The sequence below is a fragment of the Melospiza melodia genome, chromosome 11 (genome assembly GCF_035770615.1).
Source record: "Melospiza melodia melodia isolate bMelMel2 chromosome 11, bMelMel2.pri, whole genome shotgun sequence".
NCBI lineage: Eukaryota > Metazoa > Chordata > Aves > Passeriformes > Passerellidae > Melospiza > Melospiza melodia.
This window is the reverse complement of record NC_086204.1, coordinates 29,402,308-29,426,340: the sequence shown is the minus strand read 5'-3', so window position 1 is coordinate 29,426,340 and position 24,033 is coordinate 29,402,308. Positions and strand designations below refer to the sequence as shown.

The 24,033-nt window shown below is 46.4% G+C and overlaps 2 protein-coding genes across 18 annotated transcripts in view; one reads left to right on the top strand and one right to left on the bottom strand.

Annotated features, from left to right (window-relative positions):
• DOCK7 (dedicator of cytokinesis 7) overlaps positions 1-24,033 on the top strand; it is a 95,547-nt gene that overhangs the window by 36,673 nt on the left and 34,841 nt on the right. For 16 of the 17 annotated variants that reach the window (XM_063166261.1, XM_063166259.1, XM_063166255.1 and 13 more), the window contains exons 15-22: positions 15,747-15,864; positions 16,586-16,656; positions 17,349-17,487; positions 17,651-17,752; positions 17,991-18,077; positions 18,864-19,095; positions 20,386-20,550; positions 22,327-22,496. In XM_063166261.1, the coding sequence (XP_063022331.1) occupies positions 15,747-15,864; positions 16,586-16,656; positions 17,349-17,487; positions 17,651-17,752; positions 17,991-18,077; positions 18,864-19,095; positions 20,386-20,550; positions 22,327-22,496 (1,084 nt within the window). Of the gene's footprint in view, positions 1-15,746; positions 15,865-16,585; positions 16,657-17,348; positions 17,488-17,650; positions 17,753-17,990; positions 18,078-18,189; positions 18,211-18,863; positions 19,096-20,385; positions 20,551-22,326; positions 22,497-24,033 lie in introns of those variants that run through there. The other variant, XM_063166257.1, reaches the window with a different exon arrangement.
• On the bottom strand, positions 49-10,322 carry ANGPTL3 (angiopoietin like 3). The gene is made up of 7 exons (XM_063166264.1): positions 9,753-10,322; positions 8,564-8,674; positions 7,676-7,793; positions 6,875-6,988; positions 5,628-5,723; positions 3,868-4,128; positions 49-1,498 (listed from the first exon to the last, which is right to left on the bottom strand). The coding sequence occupies exons 1-7, from the start codon at positions 10,251-10,253 to the stop codon at positions 1,317-1,319; spliced, it is 1,383 nt and encodes a 460-aa protein (XP_063022334.1). The 5' UTR covers positions 10,254-10,322; the 3' UTR covers positions 49-1,316.

The following is a 24,033-nucleotide window of genomic DNA, read 5'->3' as shown; positions in this document are numbered from 1 at the left end:
TTTTACAAATCAAAGCTTATAAGAAGGGTTTAGTTGAGTTCCATATTCTGTATTTTGAAAAATCTCAGCCATTTATTTGTCTATTTATTTATTGGCTAGGAAATTTAACATTACAGTAAACCAGTACAAATAAGCAACAGTACATGATCTCATCCCTGTTACAAACCCATGAGAAGGAAAAGGATTTTTATTGTAGAATTTCTGTAATTAACACATTCTGTTCATGAGGTTTCACTCTGATAAATGACAACCAAAACCATTTCCTGTGCTGAGATAGAAAACCCCACACTGTACAAGGGTTGGGGAAGATAAACAAGTCAATATGACTCAGGGGAGCTGCAGGACTGGGGCTTTGTCAGTCAGCACTTGCAGGGCCAGCCCAAGGCTGGCACTCTGTGTTCTGCAGCTGAAGTTCAAGCTGTGAGTGTCCCCAAGAGCTGGAGCAGCCCTGTGCCTACTGGGTTTGTGGGCTGGCACCCTTGACCCCATGGGAGCAGCTGTTCCCTAAGTGAAAGGTGTTTTGGTGTGTGCTCACTTGGTTGTTTATTTAATTCCTTAGCTGGTTGGACTGAAAGGTCACAGGGCTTGGCTGTGATTCATTCCAGGTGAGGAGAGCAGATCTCTTCCTCCTTTCAGTGAGTTTGGCTCCTCACTTGCAGTGGGCAGCCCCAGCTGTGCAGTTCCCTGTGGGATCTGTGGGATCCAGAGGAGCAGGGCTGCTCTGACCCCCTGTGTGTGACACACCAGCTCCAGAGAGCATGGATTGGCCTCAGCTACACTCCTGGAAATACCCAGAGCCCTAAAATGAGGAATTACCCATCTTTCATTTGTGCCTGAAACATTCCACAACAAAAACACGAACCAAACATTCAATTAGTTACTTCAAGAAACAAAATTTCTTTTTTTTTCTTTCCCGAAATGTTTTCAGTAGGGTTTTGCCAGCCCTTTAATCCCAGAAAACACTTTTTGTTTTCCTTACTACACAACCCAGAAAGGAATGCACAGCCTGAAAACCCATTCCCCCAAACAATATTATCCAGTGTGTGACAGGTTGGCTCCTGGGCATTAGAATTTCACTGTGAGGAAGGAAAAGCTCCACACAAAGTTGCAGCACGTTGACATTGGGGCTTGAGGGAATGACAGTACTCACCAGACATTTTGTAAGACCATCTCAGATGCCTCAGGTTTGTTTTAGAGGAATTCCATGCAGGGCATGGATTGGCACTTGGCATCTGTTGGTAAACACAGCATCAAGTCCTTTGGTGTGGTGAAGTTCACTGTGTTTGTTCTGAGTTCAAATGCAGCAGGTTGAGCACTCAGTCAAAGCTTTTTAAGTCTGTTGGGTGGATCATTATTTTGGTTGACTTGAGCAGGTAGTATCTTCCTTTCTTAGGCTTCCAGTAGAGACCTTTTCCTCTGTCCAGCCTCCCCCTGGACCGTGGTGTGACGTAGTTCCCGTTCAGGTTGGTTTCCTCACACTCACTGTGCCACCAGCCTCCTGGGGAGAAATGTGGGCATGTCAGTCTGGGCAGAGTAAACAGCTCCTCTTTGCAGCATAAATCTGCTTTAGACCCTAAATTCCAGCCCAACTGGCATCTACCCAGGATTCCCAAATCACTGAATTGTTTGGGTTGGGAAAGTCCTCCAAAGTCACTGAGTGCAGCCATTCCCCAGCACTGCCAAGGCCACCACTGAGCCATGTCACCAAATGCCACACCTGCCTGGATTCTAAATCCCTCCAGGGATGGGGACTCCGCCACCAAAGGCTGGACAACCCTTTCCATTAAGAAATATTCCCAAATACCCAATCTAAAGATCCTCTGGTGTAACATGAGGCCGTTCCCTCTACTCCTGTCCTTGTTCCCTGGAGCACAACCTGGATCCCCCCGGCTGTGCCCTCCTGTCAGGAGCTGTGCAGAGCCACAAGGGCCCCTGAGCCTCCTTTGCTCCAGGCTGAGCCCCTGCCCAGCTCCTCAGGGATTCTGCAGCCCCTGCCCAGCTCCTCAGGGATTCTGCAGCCCCTGCCCGGCTCCTCAGGGATTCTGCAGCCCCTGCCCAGCTCCCTCAGGGATTCTGCAGCCCCTGCCCAGCTCCTCAGGGATTCTGCAGCCCCTGCCCAGCTCCTCAGGGATTCTGCAGCCCCTGCCCAGCTCCCTCAGGGATTCTGCAGCCCCTGCCCAGCTCCTCAGGGATTCTGCAGCCCCTGCCCGGCTCCTCAGGGATTCTGCAGCCCCTGCCCAGCTCCTCAGGGATTCTGCAGCCCCTGCCCAGCTCCTCAGGGATTCTGCAGCCCCTTCCAGCTCCTCAGGGATTCTGCAGCCCCTGCCCAGCTCCCTCAGGGATTCTGCAGCCCCTGCCCAGCTCCTCAGGGATTCTGCAGCCCCTGCCCAGCTCCTCAGGGATTCTGCAGCCCCTGCCCGGCTCCTCAGGGATTCTGCAGCCCCTGCCCGGCTCCTCAGGGATTCTGCAGCCCCTGCCCGGCTCCTCAGGGATTCTGCAGCCCCTGCCCAGCTCCTCAGGGATTCTGCAGCCCCTGCCCAGCTCCTCAGGGATTCTGCAGCCCCTGCCCAGCTCCTCAGGGATTCTCCAGCCCCTGCCCGGCTCCTCAGGGATTCTGCAGCCCCTGCCCAGCTCCCTCAGCTGCTCTAGACCCTTCCCAGCCCCATTCCCTTCCCTGGCCATGTTCCAGCCCCTCAATGTCCTTGTCCTGAGGGGCCCTTCCCTGGACACAAGATGCTCCTCTTGGCATTCTTTGAGGCATCCACAATTTTCAAGAATGCCTGGGATGGTGTACAAAGTGTTTGTTGCATGAAGCAGGTGGCTGGAGGACAATTTTGTGTCCTGTGGTTCAATCATTTAATTGCTTCTTCAGTTGTTTGCTTTCTGCTATAAACTGGCAAACATAAAAGCTTTGTAAATCAGAGATTTACAAAGGGTTTAAGGGTTCTTAATTAAGAACCCTTTAACCAATTATCTCCAAAGAGAAATGGCCTCAGCCTTGCATCTCTTGCTCTTTTGGGAGTGATTATATTATATGGATATGACAAGCAGCTAAAATCTGCCTTTGAATGGAAACTCACTCATTATTAACTTTAGAGTTGTAGCCTAAATGGAGCTAGAAGTCAGTTTGTCTTTAAGTTTTTTGCAAAAAGGCATTAAACATCCCAACCTGGGCCTGTCACACCAGACCAGGCATCAGAGGAGGGCCAGCCCTTTGCTTCAGAGTTTGGAATCTCATCCTGGGGTTATTTCATCCTGGGCTGTCTGTTCTGTTTCTGGTGTTGGTCGTTTGCACAGGAGGGCAGGATGAGATGGGATATTGGGAAGAAATTAGATTGGGAAGAAGTTCTTCCCTGTGAGGGTGGTGAGGGGCTGGCAGAGGTTGTTTGGATAGACTGTGGGTTCCCCATCCCTGGAAGTGTCCAAGGCCAGGCTGGATGGGGCTTGGAGTGCCCTGGGATAGTGGAAAGCATCAGGGTTTCACAGAATTCACAGAATCCCTGGGTTGGAAGAGACCTTTAAGATCATGGAGTCCAACCCAGCCCCACACCCCAACTCACCCCTGGCACCCAGTGCCACATCCAGGCTTTGTTAAACACCCCCAGGGATGGGCACTGCACCACCTCCCCGGGCAGCCATTCCAGAGCTTTATCACCTTTCTGTGAAAAGCTTTTCCTGCTCTCCAGCCTGTATTTCCCTTGGTGCAGCTGGAGGCTGTGTGCTCTGGTTGTGTCAATGCCCAGCCCCAGGTGAGCACAGGCACCTTCCAGGAGCTGTGAGAGTGATGGGGCAGCCCTGAGTCTCCTTTTCTGCAGGCTGAGCCCCCCAGGATGAGCTTCAGCCCCCCTCCCATGCCCGGGGCTGTACCTGGGTGGCTCTGGGGGCAGCTGGGGCCCCCGGCCGTGTCCCCGATGGAGAAGCGGAGCCGGGCGTGCTCGGGCAGCGCGTTGGGAATGCTGCCCGACGTCCTGGCCAGCTGCAGGGTGAAGTTGGTGCTGGGGCCCCCCAGGCTGAAGCTGTACTCGATGTGCCTCCTGTTGCCCCTCCAGTCCTGCAGCTCGATCCGCAGCAGGTAATTCCCCTGCTGGGTGATGGAGTAGATCTTCTTCAGGCCCAGCCAGAATTCCTCTGCAAAGTTGGAGGGAAGAGATGGTTTTAGGTAGTGTGTGTGAAGATACAGTATTTAAAAGGCTTTATTAATTGCTTTAATTAAATCAGTGATTTGAGTCTTGGGGACCGTTGATCTTTGCAGAGGTCTGCTGCTACATTCTTTTTGTTTACCTCTGCTTAATTGCACACTGATGATCAATAAAAGCAGGAGTTCTAAATGAACTGGAGCTTCCCCCTTTTAAGTTTCCCACCTCGTGTGGAACTCTGAGAGGGAGCTGGAGACATTTAAGAGGTGTGTAATTGGAATGTGTGACAAATGAAACCAGTGACATACATAAAACCTAATGGCAATTGTTGCATTTTGGGAGGAAAGAGCTGCAGAACCAAACTGGGTTCCTGTACAAAGGGAATTTTTCTTTTGCTGGAATTTCTGATCATTAGTTTAATTGGTTCCATATATTATATTCATTAAGTAGTTTCTAATCAGCACAGGTAATTGCCACATGTACAAAGTGGGGCTGAATGTGAGTGCCATGCACCCAGCTGGCATTTAAAGCCATAGAGCACAAGATGCTTGAAGAAAATACTCCCTAATTTCCAGGTTAGGAGCTGTAACCTGGTTTATTTTATCTCCTCAGAAGAGCACTGAATAGGACATGGCTGAGAGCAGTGAAATTCTCTGTAAAATCCAACACTGAAAACATTTTGCTGCTTTTTGGTGCAGTATTTGGGAATTGGGAGACCAACCAAGGAGCCACTAAAGCATCCAGTGGGATCAGATAAACTTTACAGCTGGGAACTTCTATCCCAGAGCTGAGGGGAAGGTTGAGATCCAGCAGCTCTTTATTATAAAAGAAATGGAAATAAGTCAATATTGCTGCTCACCTGGGTGAGGTTTAGATCTGTGCTATGCTTAAAAAGTCAGACTGTTTCCCAAACAAGAGATCACTCATCTCATGTGAGAAAAACACAGGAGAAGATTCTGGATGAGGAGGCTGTTGGGCAGCACTTGGTGCTACAAATTCTTTGGAGTTGATGATTAACAGGGGAACGTGGGTGTTTCCTCACCCTATCCAGCCATGGAGGGGATTGGCCACTCTGGAGAAGCCTGAGGTGTTTGCTCAGGGGAGCACACACAGCCTTGGGCTCTCCTGAGGCTGCAAAAATTGATGTGGTTTTCAGGGTAACAGGATTGCAGGAAGGCTCAGAGAAAGTAGTGACAGCAGCTTCATGAGGGTCTGCCTTTGTGTGTATTTGAAATGCTTTGGGAGATGCTTTTATAAGTAGTAAAATCTTGGTGAAATAGTGTTTAAAGCATTCTGTCCTTGATTCAGTTTCTAAACACACATTTGAAGGGATGTCTTTGAGAATTTCACAAGCTATGTGTTCTAGTAAGCACTTCCTGCTATTTCCAATAAATCAGTCAGCTGTTATTTGCAGGTTTAGTCTGCTTTCCTTTCCATAAGAATATCCAGCTTCTCAAATCAATTGGTACACACAAAAAAAGGAATATTTACCATTGAGGTCACCAAAACCATTTGTGTAGGCATCCCAAGTTTGGTTGAAGTCCAGCGATCCGTCCACTCTCTTCTGGATTACAGTCCAGGATGTGCCTGTGAAAAGGGAATTAAGTCACAGCTGGGCCTTGGCCTCATTCCCCGTCCCTGAGTGTCCTCTGGGGTGCTCCCATTTTGAGGCAGAACGAGTTAATTGAGGTCTTGATGAAAGGAATTCAAATGAGCCCAACTGGAGAGAGCCCAGGGCCCCTCAGGTGTCCTTGGCCACACCCGGGGTGCCTCCTCTCACAGAATTATTCTGTCAGGCTGCCTCAACTGGGTTTCGCTTGTTTATGAGGGCTGAGAGACAGAGAAACTGATAAAGAAGAGATAAGAGCCCCAGACACTGGCTCAGAGGGTCAGACTGCTGATAGTGGCTGGCTGCTGGCAGGGCAGGGCTGAGTGCTGGGGCTGTGTCCAGCTGCAGCTCCAGGAGGGGCTTCCCTCAGCCAGGTCATGACACCCTCAGTGCAGCTGCTGCAGCAATGGCAGCAGAGCAGCTCTGTGCAGAGGGCAGCCCTGGGAGCTGTGTGTGCTCACCCAAACACGTGGGGTGCCCCCACGCGCTCCCCAGCTCTCTGAGGGCATGGAAGGGACGGGGGGCAGGCACAGAGCAGCTCTGGGGGTGCAGAGCACCCAGGGAATGAGGGAACTGGCCAAGCTGTGCCTGGCAAAAGGAACAAATTTGGGTTCCTTAGGAAGGTGACATGGCAGTTGCGTTCCTGGCTGCTGAGCCACCCAAACATGGCACAGGAATCCCATCCCAGGACTCGCTTCTCTGGGTTCAGTTTGGTACAGCTCAGTCTAAAGCACAGCCTGTTAATGAACAAAATGTTACTTTTGTAAAAGCAAATTGTTTGCTGTTTGCTTTTCTTTGGGAAATGCATTCATGGTTGTCCTGTAATGGGTTTTATAATGATCATTTTCATTGCCTACAGCTAAAGGGGCTTGGAATTTGGATATCCTTAATTTATGTCACATGATTGAATGTCATTTCCTCAGTATAAACAAGAGGGGAGTAAAGAATGGGAGCAGAAATAAGAGATTGCAGGATATGGGAAACCTAACTTGGAGCAGACAGGCCATGAAGAGAAATCAAGAAGATTCATGAATCATAAGTTTTTGTGTACTTTGGGAGGAGACAAAGTTGTTTGGCTTAGAGGAAGATACTTGTGTGAAAATTAGACTGTTGCTGGCACAGCTCTTACCAAATTTTGTTTCACAGTAGACATTGAAAGCTTCTGAGCCATTGGGCTGAATAGTGTAGACCCCACTGGTCTGCACCCCAGTGTGGTAGAGGGCAGTGCAGTCAGCAGCAGAACCTGGGGAGCAAACAGCCTGTTAGAAATCCTGCTTGGGCTGTGCTGAGCTGAGAGATAAAGGAAAAAATGGGAATGATCATACTGGTAATTCTGTTTTACAGTAAACATCATGGAATGGACAGACTGCTTTGGGCATAGTAGTGCAGCTGCCAAGGTGTGCATAGGTTGTGGTTTTTAAGTTAGGCAGGGCTTCAGTTTGGAGGATTTTGGAAAGTTTCTAAGGCCTAAGACTAGACTCTGGCAAATGGGCTTTCCTACCCCTTGTAAAGCTCCTAGTAAATACCATGCTCACTGCTACACTTCATCAGTGCCTTTCAACTTCAAAGAAAGGACTCCTAAATCTTGTAATTAGCCAATGTGGAGTAAATGAGTTCTCTGCTCAGGCTCCACAAGAGAGACATGGGTAAAAGCATGGTCACAGCATGTTTACAAGAGGGGAATGGATCCTGTTACTGCATTCTTGGACATTGTTCCTGTGTGTCACCCCAGAGACAATCACAGCTGGAGTGGACCTAAATAGATAATGACATTTTTTCCAAAGAAGGAAGTCTAATTCCTTCCCACAGCCCAGTGCATAACATAAAAATCTTCTCCTTTTAGTCTTTGGCTCCTACAGAGCAACCCAGGGCTGTCCCAGGGGTGGTGGGAATCAGCACACGCAGCAGTCAGTCTCAGATGGGGTCTCACCATCAGCTCTGTATGTCCCAGCCGTGGGCCTGTGCACAGCAGAGGGGATGGGCTCTGCCTCCTGCTGCTCCTCCAGGAAGGAATTCTCCAGCAGCTCCAGGAGCTCGATGTGGTTTAGCTGGAAGAGCCACAATGACACTGTTAACTTCCCAAGGCTCTGGAATGATGAGGTGCATGGATCAAGACAATGTCATGCAGAGAATAATTTTTCTTGAGAGTGTAACCCTGTGGAATACCCAATTTACCACATAAAAACAACTGCAGCTCCGTGCTGGTGGATTTTAGGTGTGGGATTGCCAGCTGTGGCAGGGTAGGATTCATGGAGGAAGGAAATGACCCCTTCTCTTCTGGTGCGCTTTAATGGGCAAACAGATTTAACTTATTTATAATAATAATTAATGGGCAAACAGATTAGCTTATTTCCTCAGGTGACATCACTTAGACAAATAATGCCAACAGCTGAGGAGGACAGAACCCACAGTTCCTCAGGCTGAAATGCATTTCCCTCTCAGAATAAATTAAACCTGATCATGCTGGTTGTACTGTATTACAGTGATACATGTTGGACTTCCACTCTGGGAGTGGATTTTGGAAATTAAGAAAGAGGTAGAGAGCAATGAGACTTCCAGACCAATGGAGGGGCAATAATGTGATAGATAATAAGAGGAAAAAAAACCCAAATGAGCAGTCAGAAATGCAGCAGCCTGGTGTTGAGAGACAAGGTCTCACAGCTGTTGTTGGCCACAGCTCCTGCCCAGAACAGGTACCTCAGAATGGTGCCACCTTCCTCTGCACCCCAAACTCAGCAAGGGGTGCCTGACCCCAGGGTGGGACCTCAGCTCCCTCAGTGTCAGAGAGATGGAAGGAGAAGCAGGCTGGCTCCTGTACCTTGTCCTCCAGCTCCATGATCTGGTTGTGCTGCCTGTCCAGCTGCTCGTGCTGGTCCTCCACGATCCTCAGGAGCTGCTTGATGTCGTTGTCCTGCTGCTCCACAAAAGCCTGAGGGCAGGGAGGGGAGGATGGAGGAGGGTTAGGAGCAGCAGAAGACCTTCAGCAATGGTGCTGCCTCTGTAACTCTCGTCCTTGGGCCAGTTTTGAGAGGCACAAACCACTGAATATTCCCTTCCCTTTCCAGAGAATCCTAGAATGTCCCTAGCTGGAAGGGACCCACAAGGATCATCAAAGTCCAGCTCCAGAGGTTTGCATGCTTTGCCTCTAAAATGACAAAATGCTTTGCTTCTGGAGCGAACACCCATTTTATGGAGAGAAACTATTGGCGGCTTTGTAGACTCCTTTTTTAAATTGCTCTTTTCCTTTCCATTTCACATCCAGAACAATTATGTTCTGTGGAATCAGCCCTTGATTCAAACTAGATTAAAAAAGGGGAAAAAACCCAGCATTAAGGGTATCAGCTTGGGATTTGAGAGATCAGGATTCATCTTTCTGCTTTGACACAAACATCCAGTATGTTCCCATACAAATTGCTTGGCCTTTTTATACTCCTGCAAAATACAGTTAATATTTCCTTTTCTACAAAAAACCTTATACCCACCTAACTGCTTGCATGATTAACATAATTAATTTTATTATTACCTGTAGGGTTCTTTGGTTCTGGAGGTCCTACAGGTGCTATAAATATCCCTCTCTTAAATGTTTAAGCTGCCTGTTTCTGCACTGGGCAGGCAGTTCCCACTGCATTGATTTGGGATGAGCTGGTGATGTACAAACCCATGGGCTTGGGAGTCTCATAATTTTCCAGATTGCAAAACTTTTTTATCATTATGATGACAAAATTCCTTAAAATCAATTTGCAAATCAATACTGAAAATAATACAGAGCTTTATATTTTCACATTTTTTCACTGATTTCTCTGGGGAATTTTACTGCAAAATTAATGCCGTGTCAGAGTAAGGCAGTGATTTTTTTAAAGTTATTACAGTGATTTCTTCCTCAAAAAATCAGACAAGTACTGCAGTGAGGAGCAAGGGGAAGCATGAGCTTCTATTGCACAATTTCTGGTGATGGCATTGCAGTGTATTTTGGCTCAGTGTGTCAGGGCCTTTCACAAGTCACTTACTTTGAGTGAAGAAATTTCTTTTGTCTCTTGCACCGAAGGCTGGGAAATGGCCAGTTTGGTGACCTTGTCCTCCAGTCCCCACACTTGCTCCTGCAGCTGGATTTTGTTTTGGATGAGGTCTTCAATCTTGAGGTTCATCTCCTGTGAGAGGTTCTTTATCTCCTCGTTGTTGATTTGCAGCCTGGCCGTGGTTTGCCGGAGCTGTTCCTCTTCCTCCTTGATTTCGCTGGTTTGCAGGGAGAGCTCGTAAAAGGACCTGTCAAAGATGTAGAGCTTCTGAAAGATGTCATTGATCTGCCCCTTGGTCTTGTGGACAAAGTCTTTGAGGCCATGGCCCAGCTGGAGGAGCCCGTTGGCCAAGATTCGGACGTCGTCCAACATCGCAAATCGCGATTTCGTTTCGGGAGATGCGGCGGAACCCACGGAGAAAAAATCCTTGTCAGCTGGAGCTGGGAGAGCCAGCGGGGCCAGGAACAGTAAAACTGCAATGATCTTCATCATTCCTGCTCCTGGCTCTCTTTGCTCAGGATGCAGAGGCTTTTCCAGTGACAGCTCGTGCTCCGTGGCTGCTCTGGGTTGCAGAGCTTGATCTATTTATACTCCTCTTCATTTTAGGAGAGGCAGAGCATGGGTTGATCATTAAGCTGTGTGTGTTTGAACGAGTGTAACCCCTCCTGAATGTAGGTTGGCACCTGGGAAGATAAAATTGAGAGACGGGCACGTTGCTGATTAAACTGGTTCTGAACTTTTCCATCTGCCAGGCCTTCTGGTGTAAAATGTTATTGATGACACGGTGTTTTTCACACAACTCTTTCTAATAGGTTAATTTTGGGTCATAATCTGGGTAAGGGCTTAAATTGCTCCTTGTTTGTGTTGTTTGGTTCCCTTTATTGCTTCAGGAGTGTGAAAGGATTTTTCTGTGTTTGAGAGCAGTGGATGTTCAGGTTGCGAAGCTCCTTGATGAGCTGTGGAAGGGCAAAATATTCCCAGATGATTCACACAACTTGATTTTCATCTCAGGCCGCTTTCTGATGTAACTCATTGTGCTGCAGTGGATTTACTTGTCATCGAGCCCAGATTAAGTGAGAAAGAGGGAATTAGGTCCAGAGATTGCCTGGATGTGATTCTGCTGTGTTAAGGTTTGTGCAGTAATTTACACCATATAAAACTTATTTTTTAAGAGCTGCTTTGCAGAGGTGGGTGAGATAAATAATACCTCGCTTGCATTTCTCACCTTAGCATTCTTTTTGCTGTTTAAGATTCACACTGCATAAAGAAAGGCTGCAAGTGCTCTGAAATAAATGCCCAGTTCTGCACTGGGTCTCTACATGAAAACAAGGAGTTTTTTGGGTAGTATTTCAGTGTGAGTCAAAGGTATTTCTCTTTCTGGACTCATTCATAGCCATCCAAGAAATCAAAATCAAATATTGCACAATGTGCTTTGGAGAGTTTTCAGGTTTTTGCCAAATTCTTGTATGTTTAGAAATTCTTCCCCTGGAATTTTTATTGTGTTGTTGATGTACATATGCACGTATGATATGAAGCATCTGTAGAAAAAAGTGTTTAAAAACTGAAATTTTTACCTCATGTGTTGGATTTTTTGTGTGGTTAGGAGTTGGTAATATCCAGGTGACCTTCCCATTCACAATGAAATACTGTGAAAATATTTTAGATCTCAGATTAATTGCTGGGGAATATTTTGTGCCGGTATGATTGGGATCAGAGTTACTGGAGTACCTGGAGTATGGAAAAAGAGCAGAAGCAGGGAGATGATCAGGCCCAGCTTTGATAGGTATTCCTTCAAAAAAACCAATTCTGAATTGTTTCTCTGGCATCTGACACAGGGATTTTGAGCTGCAAGCCTTGAAGAACTGGTTGTAAAATAAAAAAAAAAAAAAAAAAAAAAAAAAACAAAAAAAACCCCAAACCAATGTATAGACATTCTTCAATCCACTTCACAGTCCTTAAGTGGTTCTGGTTTTGTGTGGTTTCACATGAACCATTTTCTTTTTTAACTATTTCATGTAAGAAATCTTTCTGGTTTATTTTGAATTCTTCCTAACCCCATCACCCCCCAAAAATCTTTCTTCTTGGTTTAGTCTTTCTAAAAATATAGGGAGTTACTGAAGAAATAGCAATGACCAAACAACTGGGGATCAGACATTGTACCAGGTTTCTGCAGCTTGTGTCCCTGTGCTGGTCAGGCATGACACTACCTGGGAAAGGTTTGTTTTCCAAAGGGAAGAGGCAGCCAAAGGCCCTGATGTCAAATATTAATGAAGCACTAATTAGCTGCCAAGCACGTTTCCATATTAATGCCAAGGCCATAAAGTCAGACAGTGCTAAACTCACTGCAGAGCCCCCCTAGATGTCACAACAGTCCCAGAGTCCAGAAGAAAAGTGGGACACAGGAAAGCAGAGAGGAGAAAAGCTTCTGGCATGACTAAACCATCAAATTCAAGAGCTGTGGAAACCCTGAGAGGGAATCCTGCCTCTGAGAGTTGTCAGGAAAAGATGTATATAACAAACATGATCCTGAAGATCTTTCATGCACCTGGGTGACCCTGATTATATGGGCTTTAAATGATTTTTATAGTAGGAATAAAGCAAAGAAAAAGGTCTCTGGGTTTTACTGAAAAGGGAAATTTTCATAATAAGAAAATTAATTCATAGAAAGTTTCATTGTAAGAGTTAGGAGCAGCTCTTAATGTTTTAATGCCTTTGTGAAGGATTTTGGAAAATGGCTGCAATGATACTACATAAATATTTAGAGGAGTGCCTGGTGCCATTATGTCCATGGCTTGGGAAGCCTTTGCACTTGAGCAATTTATTTTATGGAAGTAGAAGTACTTTTGAGATCTGTTTGAGATAATAGGATAAGCTTTGCATATATTAGGCGTGGCATTTTAGTATAAGCTCCAAACACAAGTCTTTGGGTTTACAGCTCCTGCCTGAAACTTTTATTGATGGAAATCAAGACATTTATAATGTTCTGTCACTTTTTCAGCCTCAGTCCCTTTCCATGGCTGTGTGTAGATGGGAAGATCTGAGGTTTTTAGTGATGTGGGGTAGAAGAGAGGCTGGGAGAGCTGGGGATGGAGAAGAGAAGGCTCTGGGGGGATCTTAGAGCTCCTTCCAGGGCCTAAAGGGGCTCAAGGACAGCTGGAAAGGGACTTGGGACAATGGCCTGGAGTGACAGGACAAGAGGTGATGGTTTTAACCTGAAAGAGTACGTTTAGATGAGATTAGATATTGGGAGTAAATGAATTTCTGTGTGGGTGGTGAGGCCCTGGCCCAGTTTGCCCAGAGCAGCTGTGGCTGCCCCATCCCAGGAAGTGTCCAAGGCCAGTGGGACAGGGTTTGGAGCAGTTTGGGACAGTGGAACATGTTCCTGCACACAACAGGGGGTGGGATGAGGTGATCTTTACGTCACTTCCAGCCCAAACCAGGGTTCCAACCCAAGTTGACCAGTGGTAAGGTCAAGCAGGATTTTTCCATTTGGGGCCACGTTCTGATTTGCTAGCTGGTCTTTTTTTCCCCTTATTCCATGTAAGTTTTCCACAAAGGGAAGATGGCTGTAATAGGAAACCCTCTGGAGTGAGGCTGCCTGAACAGGGGGAACATCCCCTATCCCCTGTTCCAGTGGGATCTGTGCATCTCAAATCCAATAAGCACCAAGAGCTTCTTCCCAGTGAAATGCCCTTAATGAGGGCTTGAAAAGCAGTGGAGAGGGGAACAACCTGTCCCTTTCCTCAGCATAAATCAGTCCTTTGCCTAAGCCTGCCTTTAATATAGGGACCCTGTAGCCTGGCTTCACAAATACCTTAAATCTTTCTCTTAAGCACTAATAATACTTAATAAAAGTTTTATGAGCAAGGTACATTTTAGAGTAAATTTTCATATCCATTTTCATTTTAAAAGAACATCAAGCAGCAAATGTATTCATGGCAGAACAAAGTAATTTAGGAGAGTCACAAAAATGGCCCTGGCCCCCTCTGAAATAGGAGGAGAGCGTTGATTTGGCAAAGTGACCAGTGGGGATGGGATTCCAAAACTTAATTCACCATGAAGGACTTGAGAGGGAAGAAATTCCCACTTGCCTGCTAAGATTATTCCTCTGCCTGCAGGGGTGAAGCAGAGCCTGGTTCATGAGGCTGCCCCAAATGTCCCTGGAGCTGGACAGCATTAGCTGGGGCTGTTAGGGGAGCAGATTTGAGGAATTGCCATCAGAACCAAGGCCTTTGGTGGGGTTCATTGGCCAGAATCTTATCAGTAGTGCCATTTCAGGCAGGCAGGGGCAGCCTCCCTTTGCAGCTGCTCCTCCAGGAGGGTGTCCCACCAGTGCAGGTGTTTTGGAAACTCCTGGCATCTCAAAGGCACCAGGTACCTTCCCTGAGTTACTGCCCTCCTGAGAACCCAAAAAAGTCTTTTTGTTACCAACCTCCTGCTGCCAGCACTCGACAGCAGCTGCTTTATTACCCCTTCAAAGTTGTCCTGCTGTGCTCCTCGCTTCGCTTCTGAGCCCATCTGGCATCTGCTGTCTCTGTGGGACAAGGAACAGTTGGAAACCTCTCACAAATTGTGTTCAGAGCCACAGAACAGTTCCCAGAGGAAGGGAACCTCTTTTTCCTCTTGCCTCACAAGCCAGGGCTGTCAGAGGGCTGGTTCTGCAGTGTTTGGCCAGAATGCAGCATGCCAATCCTTCATCCCTGGGAGCTGAGGCAGCACCTGAAGCCCTCCCTGAGCTCCCCTGGAACCATCCCTGCTGGATCTCCTGGCTGGAGCCAGGCTGGCCAAGGAGGATGATGCTGGGGTGCTGGGCAGGGCTGTGTGGGAGATGGAATGGGGATTGCCAGGCTGGTTTTTTAAAGATGTGCAACAATTCATACATTTAGACTTGTTTAGCAGCAAAACAATGTTCATTTCCTCTGAATAACTGAGTGTTGAGCTGGAAAAGTCTGCTTTTTTTTGTCTTTAAAAGAACATCAAGGAGGTTTGTGTAGATCTAAGTTGCTTGCACAAAGGACAGGTTGGAGTTTGTAGTGGACAGTTTTGCTGATCAAGTGTGAATCCAGCTTTCACCTTGTTGGCAAGGGCCCAGCAGGGCTCAGAGGACAGAAAATACTGCAGAATTTTGCATTTCTCATGGTTATTAATAAAGTATTCAGGGACTTGAATAAATGGGACTGGAAAGGGTTTCCAGAATTTGTCCCCTGCCTAGTGAAGCTCAAGGTTGTCTTTAAACTCAGCTGGAGAGTGTCTGCCTCACCTGTCCTAAGAAACCACCAGAAAATGGAGGTTTCACACCCTCCAAGGCAATTTGTTCTACTGCTTTAGCTCTCCTTACAGCCAGAACATTTTCCCTTGTGCCTCACCTAAATCTCCTGTACTGCAATTTCCTCCCATTAGGCCCTGCCACACTCCCTGTGGATGTGATGAGCACTTTATTACTTCAGCCTTTGAAACAGTTCTTTAGCTACCTGGGAATGTTGTCATTACCTGAAGCTACATGTATCCATGCAGTTTAATCCATTCTCCGAGGAGAAATGGAACCTGAAGTTATCCTGATGTCAGGAGATTTAAGAAAGAAAAGAAAGAAAAAAAAAAAGAAGGAAGGTATTTAACAGAAACCAGCTGCTCTGTGTTGAGCAAATAAAGTATATGAAATAGAAGTAAATAAAACTTTTGTATCTTATGTTTTCTTTCCACTTGAACTTAGATTGTAGAATCACTAGGAAATTTTTGGATGGATTTTACAAGTACCCTTCCAAACAAGAACTGTTTCAAAATGTGATGAGAGTTTAAAAATTATGTCTTTTGATGTCTGCAGTAAGGGGTCATTACCAAAGACAAATTGTTTGTCTGGGTGTGCACTGCATCTCATGGAACAAAAAATGTCAAACTCTTCACTGTTTGCCTTTCCACAGAGGTTTAACAAACAGCATTAATGAAGGTGTGACCCCTCTCATCAGCTGCTGCTTTTGTCTCTTGCAGGAATCTCCTTTATGTGTACCCACAGAGCCTTAACTTTGCCAACCGGCAGGGATCTGCCAGGAACATCACAGTGAAAGTGCAGTTCATGTATGGAGAGGATCCCAGCAATGCCATGCCGGTGAGGGGGCCCTGTGCTCCATGGGAGGGAGCAGTTAAAACTCCTATCAGGCTGTTCAAACCTCACTGAAATGCATTTTAAAATAACAGCTTGAGAGGAATGGAAAATGGTATTTCAGAGCAAAGAGTGCAGTTGTGTAGAGTTTGCAAGGTGGAGCAGCTGGATTTTAGCATGAGATTGTTGATTATGAGGGTGGTGAGGTCCTGGCAGAGGTTGTCCAGAGAGATTCTCTGTCCCTGGAAGTGTCCAAGGCTGGGTTGGATGGGGCTTGGAGCTACCTTGGGTAGTGGAAGCTGTCCCTGTCTCATTCCTGAGGTGGGATGTAAATTCTCTTCCAACCCAACCCATTCTGGGATTCTCTGTTTGCAGCAGGCACTGCTCATGGTTGGAACAGAAGTTTTGCTTCCATGACAAAGAATTAAAGGTGACAGCTTTGTTCAGGGCCAGCAGTGATCCCCACTCAGAGGATCTGTGCAGGGATGGTTCCATCCATCAGTTCTTCTGCCATGTCTGTGTCCAGGTGTCACTGGAGTTGTTAAAATTGTGCCTTTTCAGTGACTGGGTGAAGTGCTGCATGTAAGGGAAGGGGCAGGGAACAAGGGGCAGATGTAACTGTACAGGTGCACAATAAATGGAGCTCTAAATGTCTCTGCGGGATTATGGAAGAGATCTTGGCACAGTTTTATAGGGGGGTTCCTGTGTTTTTTTCCTCTTTTTGTAGGTCATCTTTGGCAAATCCAGCTGTCCTGAGTTTTCCAAGGAAGCATACACAGCTGTGGTGTATCACAACAGGTAAACACAGTGTGGAAGCAACTGACCAGTGACTGTTGTTAATTATTTAACAATCAGTGTCTGGACAGCACTCACAGTGTCTGCAGTGCCAGTTGATGCTGTCCTTAGAGTTTTGTGACAACTGGGAGACAGAGTCTTTGTTTGCTGTGGTACAGATCAGCTTTGTGTGATCCTGAGCACGTAGCCCAGCTCAGCAGATGCTCCGAGCACAGCTCCAGTCAGCAGTCGTGAAGATTTATGTTCCAAACTCACGGGAGCAGGTGCCCCCGTTGTTTTCTTGGAGCCTTTTAGACATTAGGTACAAATTGGAGCTACTTGGTCTTGAAAATAATTCCATTGCAGCTGGGGTGAGGGCTGCTGAATCCAGCAGGAACGTTTTCCTGGCTTTGCAGCTGTGCCAAGGGAGATTCCTGTCCTGCAGGTCGGGCTTGTGGCAGTATCCACATTGAGACAGGAGTTTATTGCTCATGTGGTTCAGAGTGCCTGTGTGAGGAGGAGGAGGCTGCTGCCCATTTTTTTTTTGTGGAGTAGAAGTTTTTCCAGCCTTTGGTGATCAGAAAGTGAGCTTTAATCCCTTGGGGTAGCCCATACACTCCCTTCCCTGCAGATCCTTTAACTCAGAGGGTTCAGTCTGGAGCACAAGGTAGCAAACCACTGTGGGTGACTCAGCTGAGGCTCTGCTCTCTGCACAGATCTCCTGATTTTCACGAGGAAATCAAGATTAAGCTTCCAGCCACTCTGACAGACCACCACCACCTGCTTTTTACTTTCTACCACGTCAGTTGCCAACAAAAACAAAACACACCCCTGGAGACTCCAGTGGGCTACACCGTGAGTGTCTTTCCATCCTTACATTTCTCAGGATTCATTCAAATGCATGTGCTGCCTCTTTGTTTAGCATCCCTGTGAGTTTGTGTCCCATTGGAGAGCTTGGGCAAAAGCTCCAAGAAAGCCTTAAGAAATGAGTGGTTTTGTTGTTTTCCTCTCTTTGCAGTGGATCCCGATGCTGCAGAACGGCCGGTTAAAGACGGGTCAGTTCTGCCTGCCTGTGTCATTGGAAAAGCCACCCCAGGCTTATTCAGTGCTTTCTCCAGAGGTGAGCTGAGTTCTGCCTGCTGGAAACCAGCACAATACATGGGAGAAAAAATGAGAGGATGTATGTGTACACATCTCTGTGTGTACATTTATTTATTTCCTAAATGCCATTAAATTTAGACAGAATTTTAGTGTTTGTGTGTGGCTATGTGCATGTGATCTGGCCAAAATAAATGTAATCAGCAGAGCCTAAGCTCTGCTCTCTGTCACATCCTCTCTGATTCTTCCTCAACCTGCAGGTTCCTCTCCCTGGGATGAAGTGGGTGGACAACCACAAAGGGGTTTTCAATGTGGAAGTTGTTGCTGTGTCATCCCTCCACACTCAGGTGGGTGCTGAGAGCAGTCACTGGAACAAAATAATCTTCTGACAGTTAACACTGTCAGAGTTGATGCTGTGTGTGACAATCCCTTGTAGTGAAATTACAATCTCATTTTCAGTTCTGAGCCAGCACACCTGTTTTTCCACATTCTCCTGTGAGTATATTTGAGAAGTTCTGCTTAAAAATATGAGTGGTTTGGCCTTAATTCACAGGGGGGTGAATGGCCAACAGTGTTTTCAGCCTGCTGTGTTTGATACAACAGCTCTAACACAGCCCAGGCAAATGATGTTTTCTTGTTCATGTTTTCTTTTTCTTGTTTTCTTGTTCTTGTTTTCTTATTCTTGTTTTCTTGTTCTTCCCTTTCCCCTCCTCCTCTTTTGTTTCCTCCCTGTATTTTCCCTCTGTCTGCCTTTGATCTGAAAATAAAGATGACAATCACTTTGTTTAATCATTTGAGCTTTTGTTTTATTAATTCCCACTGTGTCATTTTGATAGGTTGTGTGTATTTTATTTGTGCTGTAAGTAGTAATGTGATTTTAGTGCATTTTTGTCTGGTTTGTCTAAGAATACACAGTCTGTGGGTTCTCTAGTTTTGCCTTGATAACTTTGAAGCTAGAATTAGAATTAGATATGGACAAATCTCTCAAAGATGTTGAATTTCTGCTAATTTTGTGAGATTAAATGGCCAGATAGAAAAATGAGGGCGAGCACCCATCCATGAGACACAAATCCATAGAAAATGAAGATATTTTGGGGATTCTTGCTGATTATTGGCTTTTTGCTTGTTTGTAGGACCCTTACCTCGACAAGTTCTTTGCACTTGTCCATGCTCTGGATGAGCACATGTTCCCTGTGCGAATAGGAGACATGAGAATTATGGAGAACAACTTGGAAAATGAGCTGAAGAGCAGCATTTCAGCTTTAAATTCCTCTCAACTGGAGCCGGTAGTGCGATTTCTTCATCTCCTGCTTGACAAACTGATCCTTCTGGTAGTAAGACCTCCTGTCATTGCAGGCCAAATAGGTATTTTATTTAAGTTTTATAGAGAATTACATAGCTGAAAGTTTGACACTTCCAATTTTATCATATTTATGTAGAAGTAAAAAAGTCCATTTTTATGCTTTATTTTAGTGCCACTAATATACCAAGTGTCTCCCAAATAAAACATGCTGGCATCCAGATCTGGGGTGATATACACAGGAGCAATATTTAATATTTAATGGAAAGCTTCTAAAAGGACTGGGAATTTGGTGTCCAGATTTAGCCACCAGAAAAAGAGCCTGGTTTTCCTCGATGCTCAGCATGTTTTTAGCACTGGAGCTTGTTAAGGTGTCTCCATCCTGACAGAAAATAGGGGTTTCAGCCTTATTGGTCACCTTGGAAAATCTGGTGAAGTAGGAAATTACAGGTGCTGCATGTTCCTGTTGTGGATCTGATGCTGCCAGCATGAATAATCCCTTCTTTTGCTCCCTGTGAAGGGCTAAGCTCTGGCAGTACAGAAAATGTCAAGTTTAAGTCAGGATTAGATCCTTACTATTTAAAGTAGCAGTTTTTGCTGATTTTCTTTTGTAGGAAATCTGAGCTTGGACATAGTGGAATATAAGGATCTAAGACTGCTTTAAAAATACTTTTAAAAGTATTTTCTTAGCTGTATCATTTATTTGTTTAATCTTTCTAGAAAAGAATTTACCTGCATTTTAATTTTATATTTTAATGTTCTTTTACTCTTTCAGTGTTCTGAATTGGTTTAGTTGGTTTGTATGGAATATTATGGACATTAATGACTGGATTTATTTAAAATAAGATTTTAATTTTCTAGCTACTGTCTTCTTCATCCTTAATTTTTCAAGTGTGTAGTTTTTTGTGCTCATTTTCCGAGCAGCTTTTTTCTCTCAGCAGAATGAAATTGTTCATTTGATACAGTTTGTATTTTGGCTAAGGCTTAACTAGAGGAAATAATTAACTGAAATAAAGCATGATAAAAATCCAAAGGGTATTACCCATCAGTTAAACAAAGACTTGCTCTTGTTACCATTGCAGGTGATGACCAAAGTTGGGCTGGTTCCAGAAATGGAGTTTAAGTTCATTAAGTTTATTATTAATAAAAGTGGCAGCAGATCACTGGAGCAGCTGTCCTGCTCTCAGGCTGGTCAGACCTGGTTCAAACTCCAGGCTCAGTCTGGGATCAGAAAATCTTGCTGAGCTCTAGGAAGCTCCACCATTTACCCTGCAGGAGGTGGATGAACAGCACATTTAGGATTTCCCCTGGGTTCTGCTGCCCTCTAAACCAAACTCCTCCCTTTTTGCTTTCAGTGAACCTGGGCCAAGCATCTTTTGAGGCGATGGCATCCATCATAAACAGACTTCACAAGAACCTGGATGGCAACCAGGACCAGCATGGCAGGAACAGCCTGCTTGCTTCCTATATTTATTATGTTTTTCGCCTGCCCAACACCTACCCCAACTCACCATCACCAGGTAGCTCTTTTGTTTTTTAATTTTATTTCAAGTTTGGTAAAAGAAGGCAGAAGCCACTTGCTGGCAGGTGCTCCTGAGCTCCAACTACGTGGCTGCTTCCCTGCAGGTCCCTGTTATTAATTTGCCATTGTAGCCACTTAAAAGATGAGTTTAATTGCTGTTATTCAGAGATTTAATCATTTGATGATTTTAAATAAGTGTCACTGTTGAAGGATCGTGAATTAAGGCAAAAAAAAGGATTTTAGGGTTTTTTCTATGAGACAGGTGTGATGCACTCCTGGCCTGTCATGTTTCCCAGTCTCCTTCACAAGAACTTTTACACTTAATCCAGTTCTAGCAAAAGTTTAAACACTGGCTGGGTGGAATAGATATCCAAAGGGTATTATCCATCAATTATCAATATCCAATTGCAATTGATGACCAAAGTTGGACTGATTCCTGAAATAGAGCCTAAATTCATTGAATTTATAATTTATGTAATATTCTACATATTTTAATGTGTATATATATACATATATATATGACATGATTTTATTTCTATGTATACCTATAAAATATAGACATTATGTATTTAAGGCAGGAGTGCAAAATACTAGAAAACACATGTCTGGGTGCAGGAGGGAAATAAATAAATAAATAATATTAATAAATAAATTAATCCTAGCTGAGAGCAAGGGATGGGAAAGACGTGGTGTGAGTGACAGCCATGGAAAACCAGGTTTTGGAAAGAATGTTCATGCACACAGTGGGGAAGCTCTGAGAGGTGTTGGGAGGGTTTTGTACCTAAAACTGTGCCCACCTTGGGTGGGTTTTGAGTGTGAGGTTTGGAAAACATCCCGTTAGCTAAAGACAATCCCACAGGGAGCTTGTGCTTCCCTGTGGATAAAACAGCTTTTAATTCTCATGCTGGAGTGACCAGGCAGAGCTGGGTGTCCTGAGGGGGTCTGGGTGATAAAGGATGACCAGAGTTACCAGGCAGGGGAGGCCTGAGTGTCCTGAGGGTGAGGGGTGGCCGGGCTGACCAGGCAGGAGAGGCCTGGGTGTCCTGAGGGGGCTGTGGGTGATGGAGGATGGCCAGGCAGGGCTGGTTGTCCTGAGGGAGCCTGGGTGATGGAGGATGGCCAGAGTGACCAGGCAGGAGAGGGCCTGGGTGTCCTGAGGGGCTCTGGGCGATAAAGGATGGCTGGACTGACCGGACAGGGCTGGGTGTCCTGAGGTGATGGAGGATGGCCAGAATGACCAGGTGGAGAGGGCCTGGGTGTCCTGAGGGGATCTGGGTGAGGAGTGGCCACACTGACTGGGCAGGGCTGGGTGTCCTGAGAGTGAGGGGTGGCCACACTGACCAGGCAGTGCTGTCCTGAGGAGCTCTGGGTGAGGGATGGCCGGGCTGACCAGGCAGGGCTGGGTGTCCTGAGGGTCTTTGGGTGAGGGATGACCAGGCAGGGCTGTCCTGAGGGCTCTGGGTGAGGGGTGGCCACACTGACCGGGCAGGGCTGGGTGTCCTGAGGGTCTGGGTGAGGGATGGCTGCACTGACCAGGCAGGGCTGTCCTGAGGGTGAGGGGTGACCACACTGACCAGGCAGGGCTGGGTGTCCTGAGGGCTCTGGGTGAGGGATGACCAGGCAGATCTGTCCTGAGGGGCTCTGTGTGAGGGGTGGCCACACTGACCGGGCAGGGCTGGGTGTCCTGAGGGGTCTGGGTGAGGGGTGGCTGAGCTGACCAGGCAGGGCTGTCTTGAGGGTGAGGGGTGACCACACTGACCGGACGTGCCCGCAGGTCCCGGCGGCCTGGGCGGCTCGGTGCACTACGCCACCATGGCCAGGTCGGCCGTGCGCCCCGCCAGCCTCAACCTGAACCGCTCGCGCAGCCTCAGCAACAGCAACCCCGACATCTCCGGCACCCCCACGTCGCCCGACGACGAGGTGCGCTCCATCATCGGCACCAAGGTACGGCTGTCCTCTCCTGTCCTGCCCTGTCCTGCCCTGTCCTGCCCTGTCAGGGACCCCTCAGAGCCCCAGCACCTCCCAGGCCTTCCTGAGTCTCAAGGAAGGGCGTGGGGGTGTCCCAGCCCCTCCTCAGCCCTCTCCCGGTAGTTTTTGTTAGCCCCACAGGAACGCTGCTCCTTGGAAATGTCTCTGACTTTTGGAGCCATCCTGGAGTGCTGCTTCCACAAGTGTGGGGGCTGAGGCCAGCAGCGGAATCCTGAGCCCAGCTCTGTTGTGTCTCCCCAAACCTTGCATCCTCTTACCCCACTCTTCCCTCCTAAACCCAGACTCCCTCCTCTCCTCTGCATTCAGCTGCTTAGGTTTCTCTGCTCCTCATGTCTAGAGTGAATGTCTTTCTTGCACACAGCAGGAATATTCCTGCTCCCTGCGTGGCCCAGAGAGGGTTTGGGATGCTTGGTGAGAGGCACAGTCTGGCCAACTGAGCACAGGGGCACTGACTCCCACTGACTGACCACCCCAGAAAGTGACATCCCGCTGTGGGTGCAGAGTATCCAGCATGGCTGTACTCTGACTCTTGAGTAAAGAGTAAATTCAGTAAATTTCAGTAAATCCATCTCCTCCTGCTGACTTCTAACTACACAGAACCAACACAGTCCCAATCTGAGCCCTTCATTTTGTGCCTAAAGTAGGTGGGATGAGCCAGGACAAAGCAGTGTTGGTAATTCCCTCCCTGGAGAGGGATATCCGAGCTGCTTTGGGGTTTTCTCTTTTCTTTTTTTTTTTTATTCTTCAAACTGTGATAACTTCACCAGGGTGAGACTCTTTCCCACCATGACCTTTCACTCTTCCAGCAGAGGTGAATTCCTGAGCCCTTTCAGGGAGCTGTTAAATTCCTTTGGAAGTTTAGGGAGCAAGGTTGTTACCAAAGCCACCACCCTGACCAGGCAGGTTGACGTGGCTGATGCTGGGTTTTATAAGAGCAAGAAAAACACAGTTTGAGGAAGAGGTTACCAATTTTAAATGAATAACATCATTTACTGACCAAATAAGAGGCTGAAGAATTGTGGGTAGGCAAATGATTATTTCTTACATCAAAGATTGGACTTAGAAGTCTTGAAATATTTTAAAGACCACTTCAGTATCTTGCTAATTAAACAAGCCTGACCTTTTGTGAAATGCCACAGGCACTGATGTGCATATGGAATTTACCCAGGCTATCAGAAGTTTAACGTGTGCTGGCTTGGTGAATAATGTCACAGTACAAAATGGAGAGAGATTTTCTTCCAGAGGTGTACTCCAGGCTTTAAAGGAAAACCTGTTCTGTGGATAATTGTTGAGGGAAAAGTTTCCTGTAGGGTAGTCTGAGCATCAGGAATTAACCTCAGACTGTACAGACTTTTGGTTGAGTGTAATTATTTCTGTTTCTTAATATCAATAGACAAAAATAAGACATTCTTGAGATGCTGACATGAGTAAAAGGATGCAAAAATCCCTGTTATTTCTCCAAGTAATGGCTTAAGAAATATTCCCAGATAGA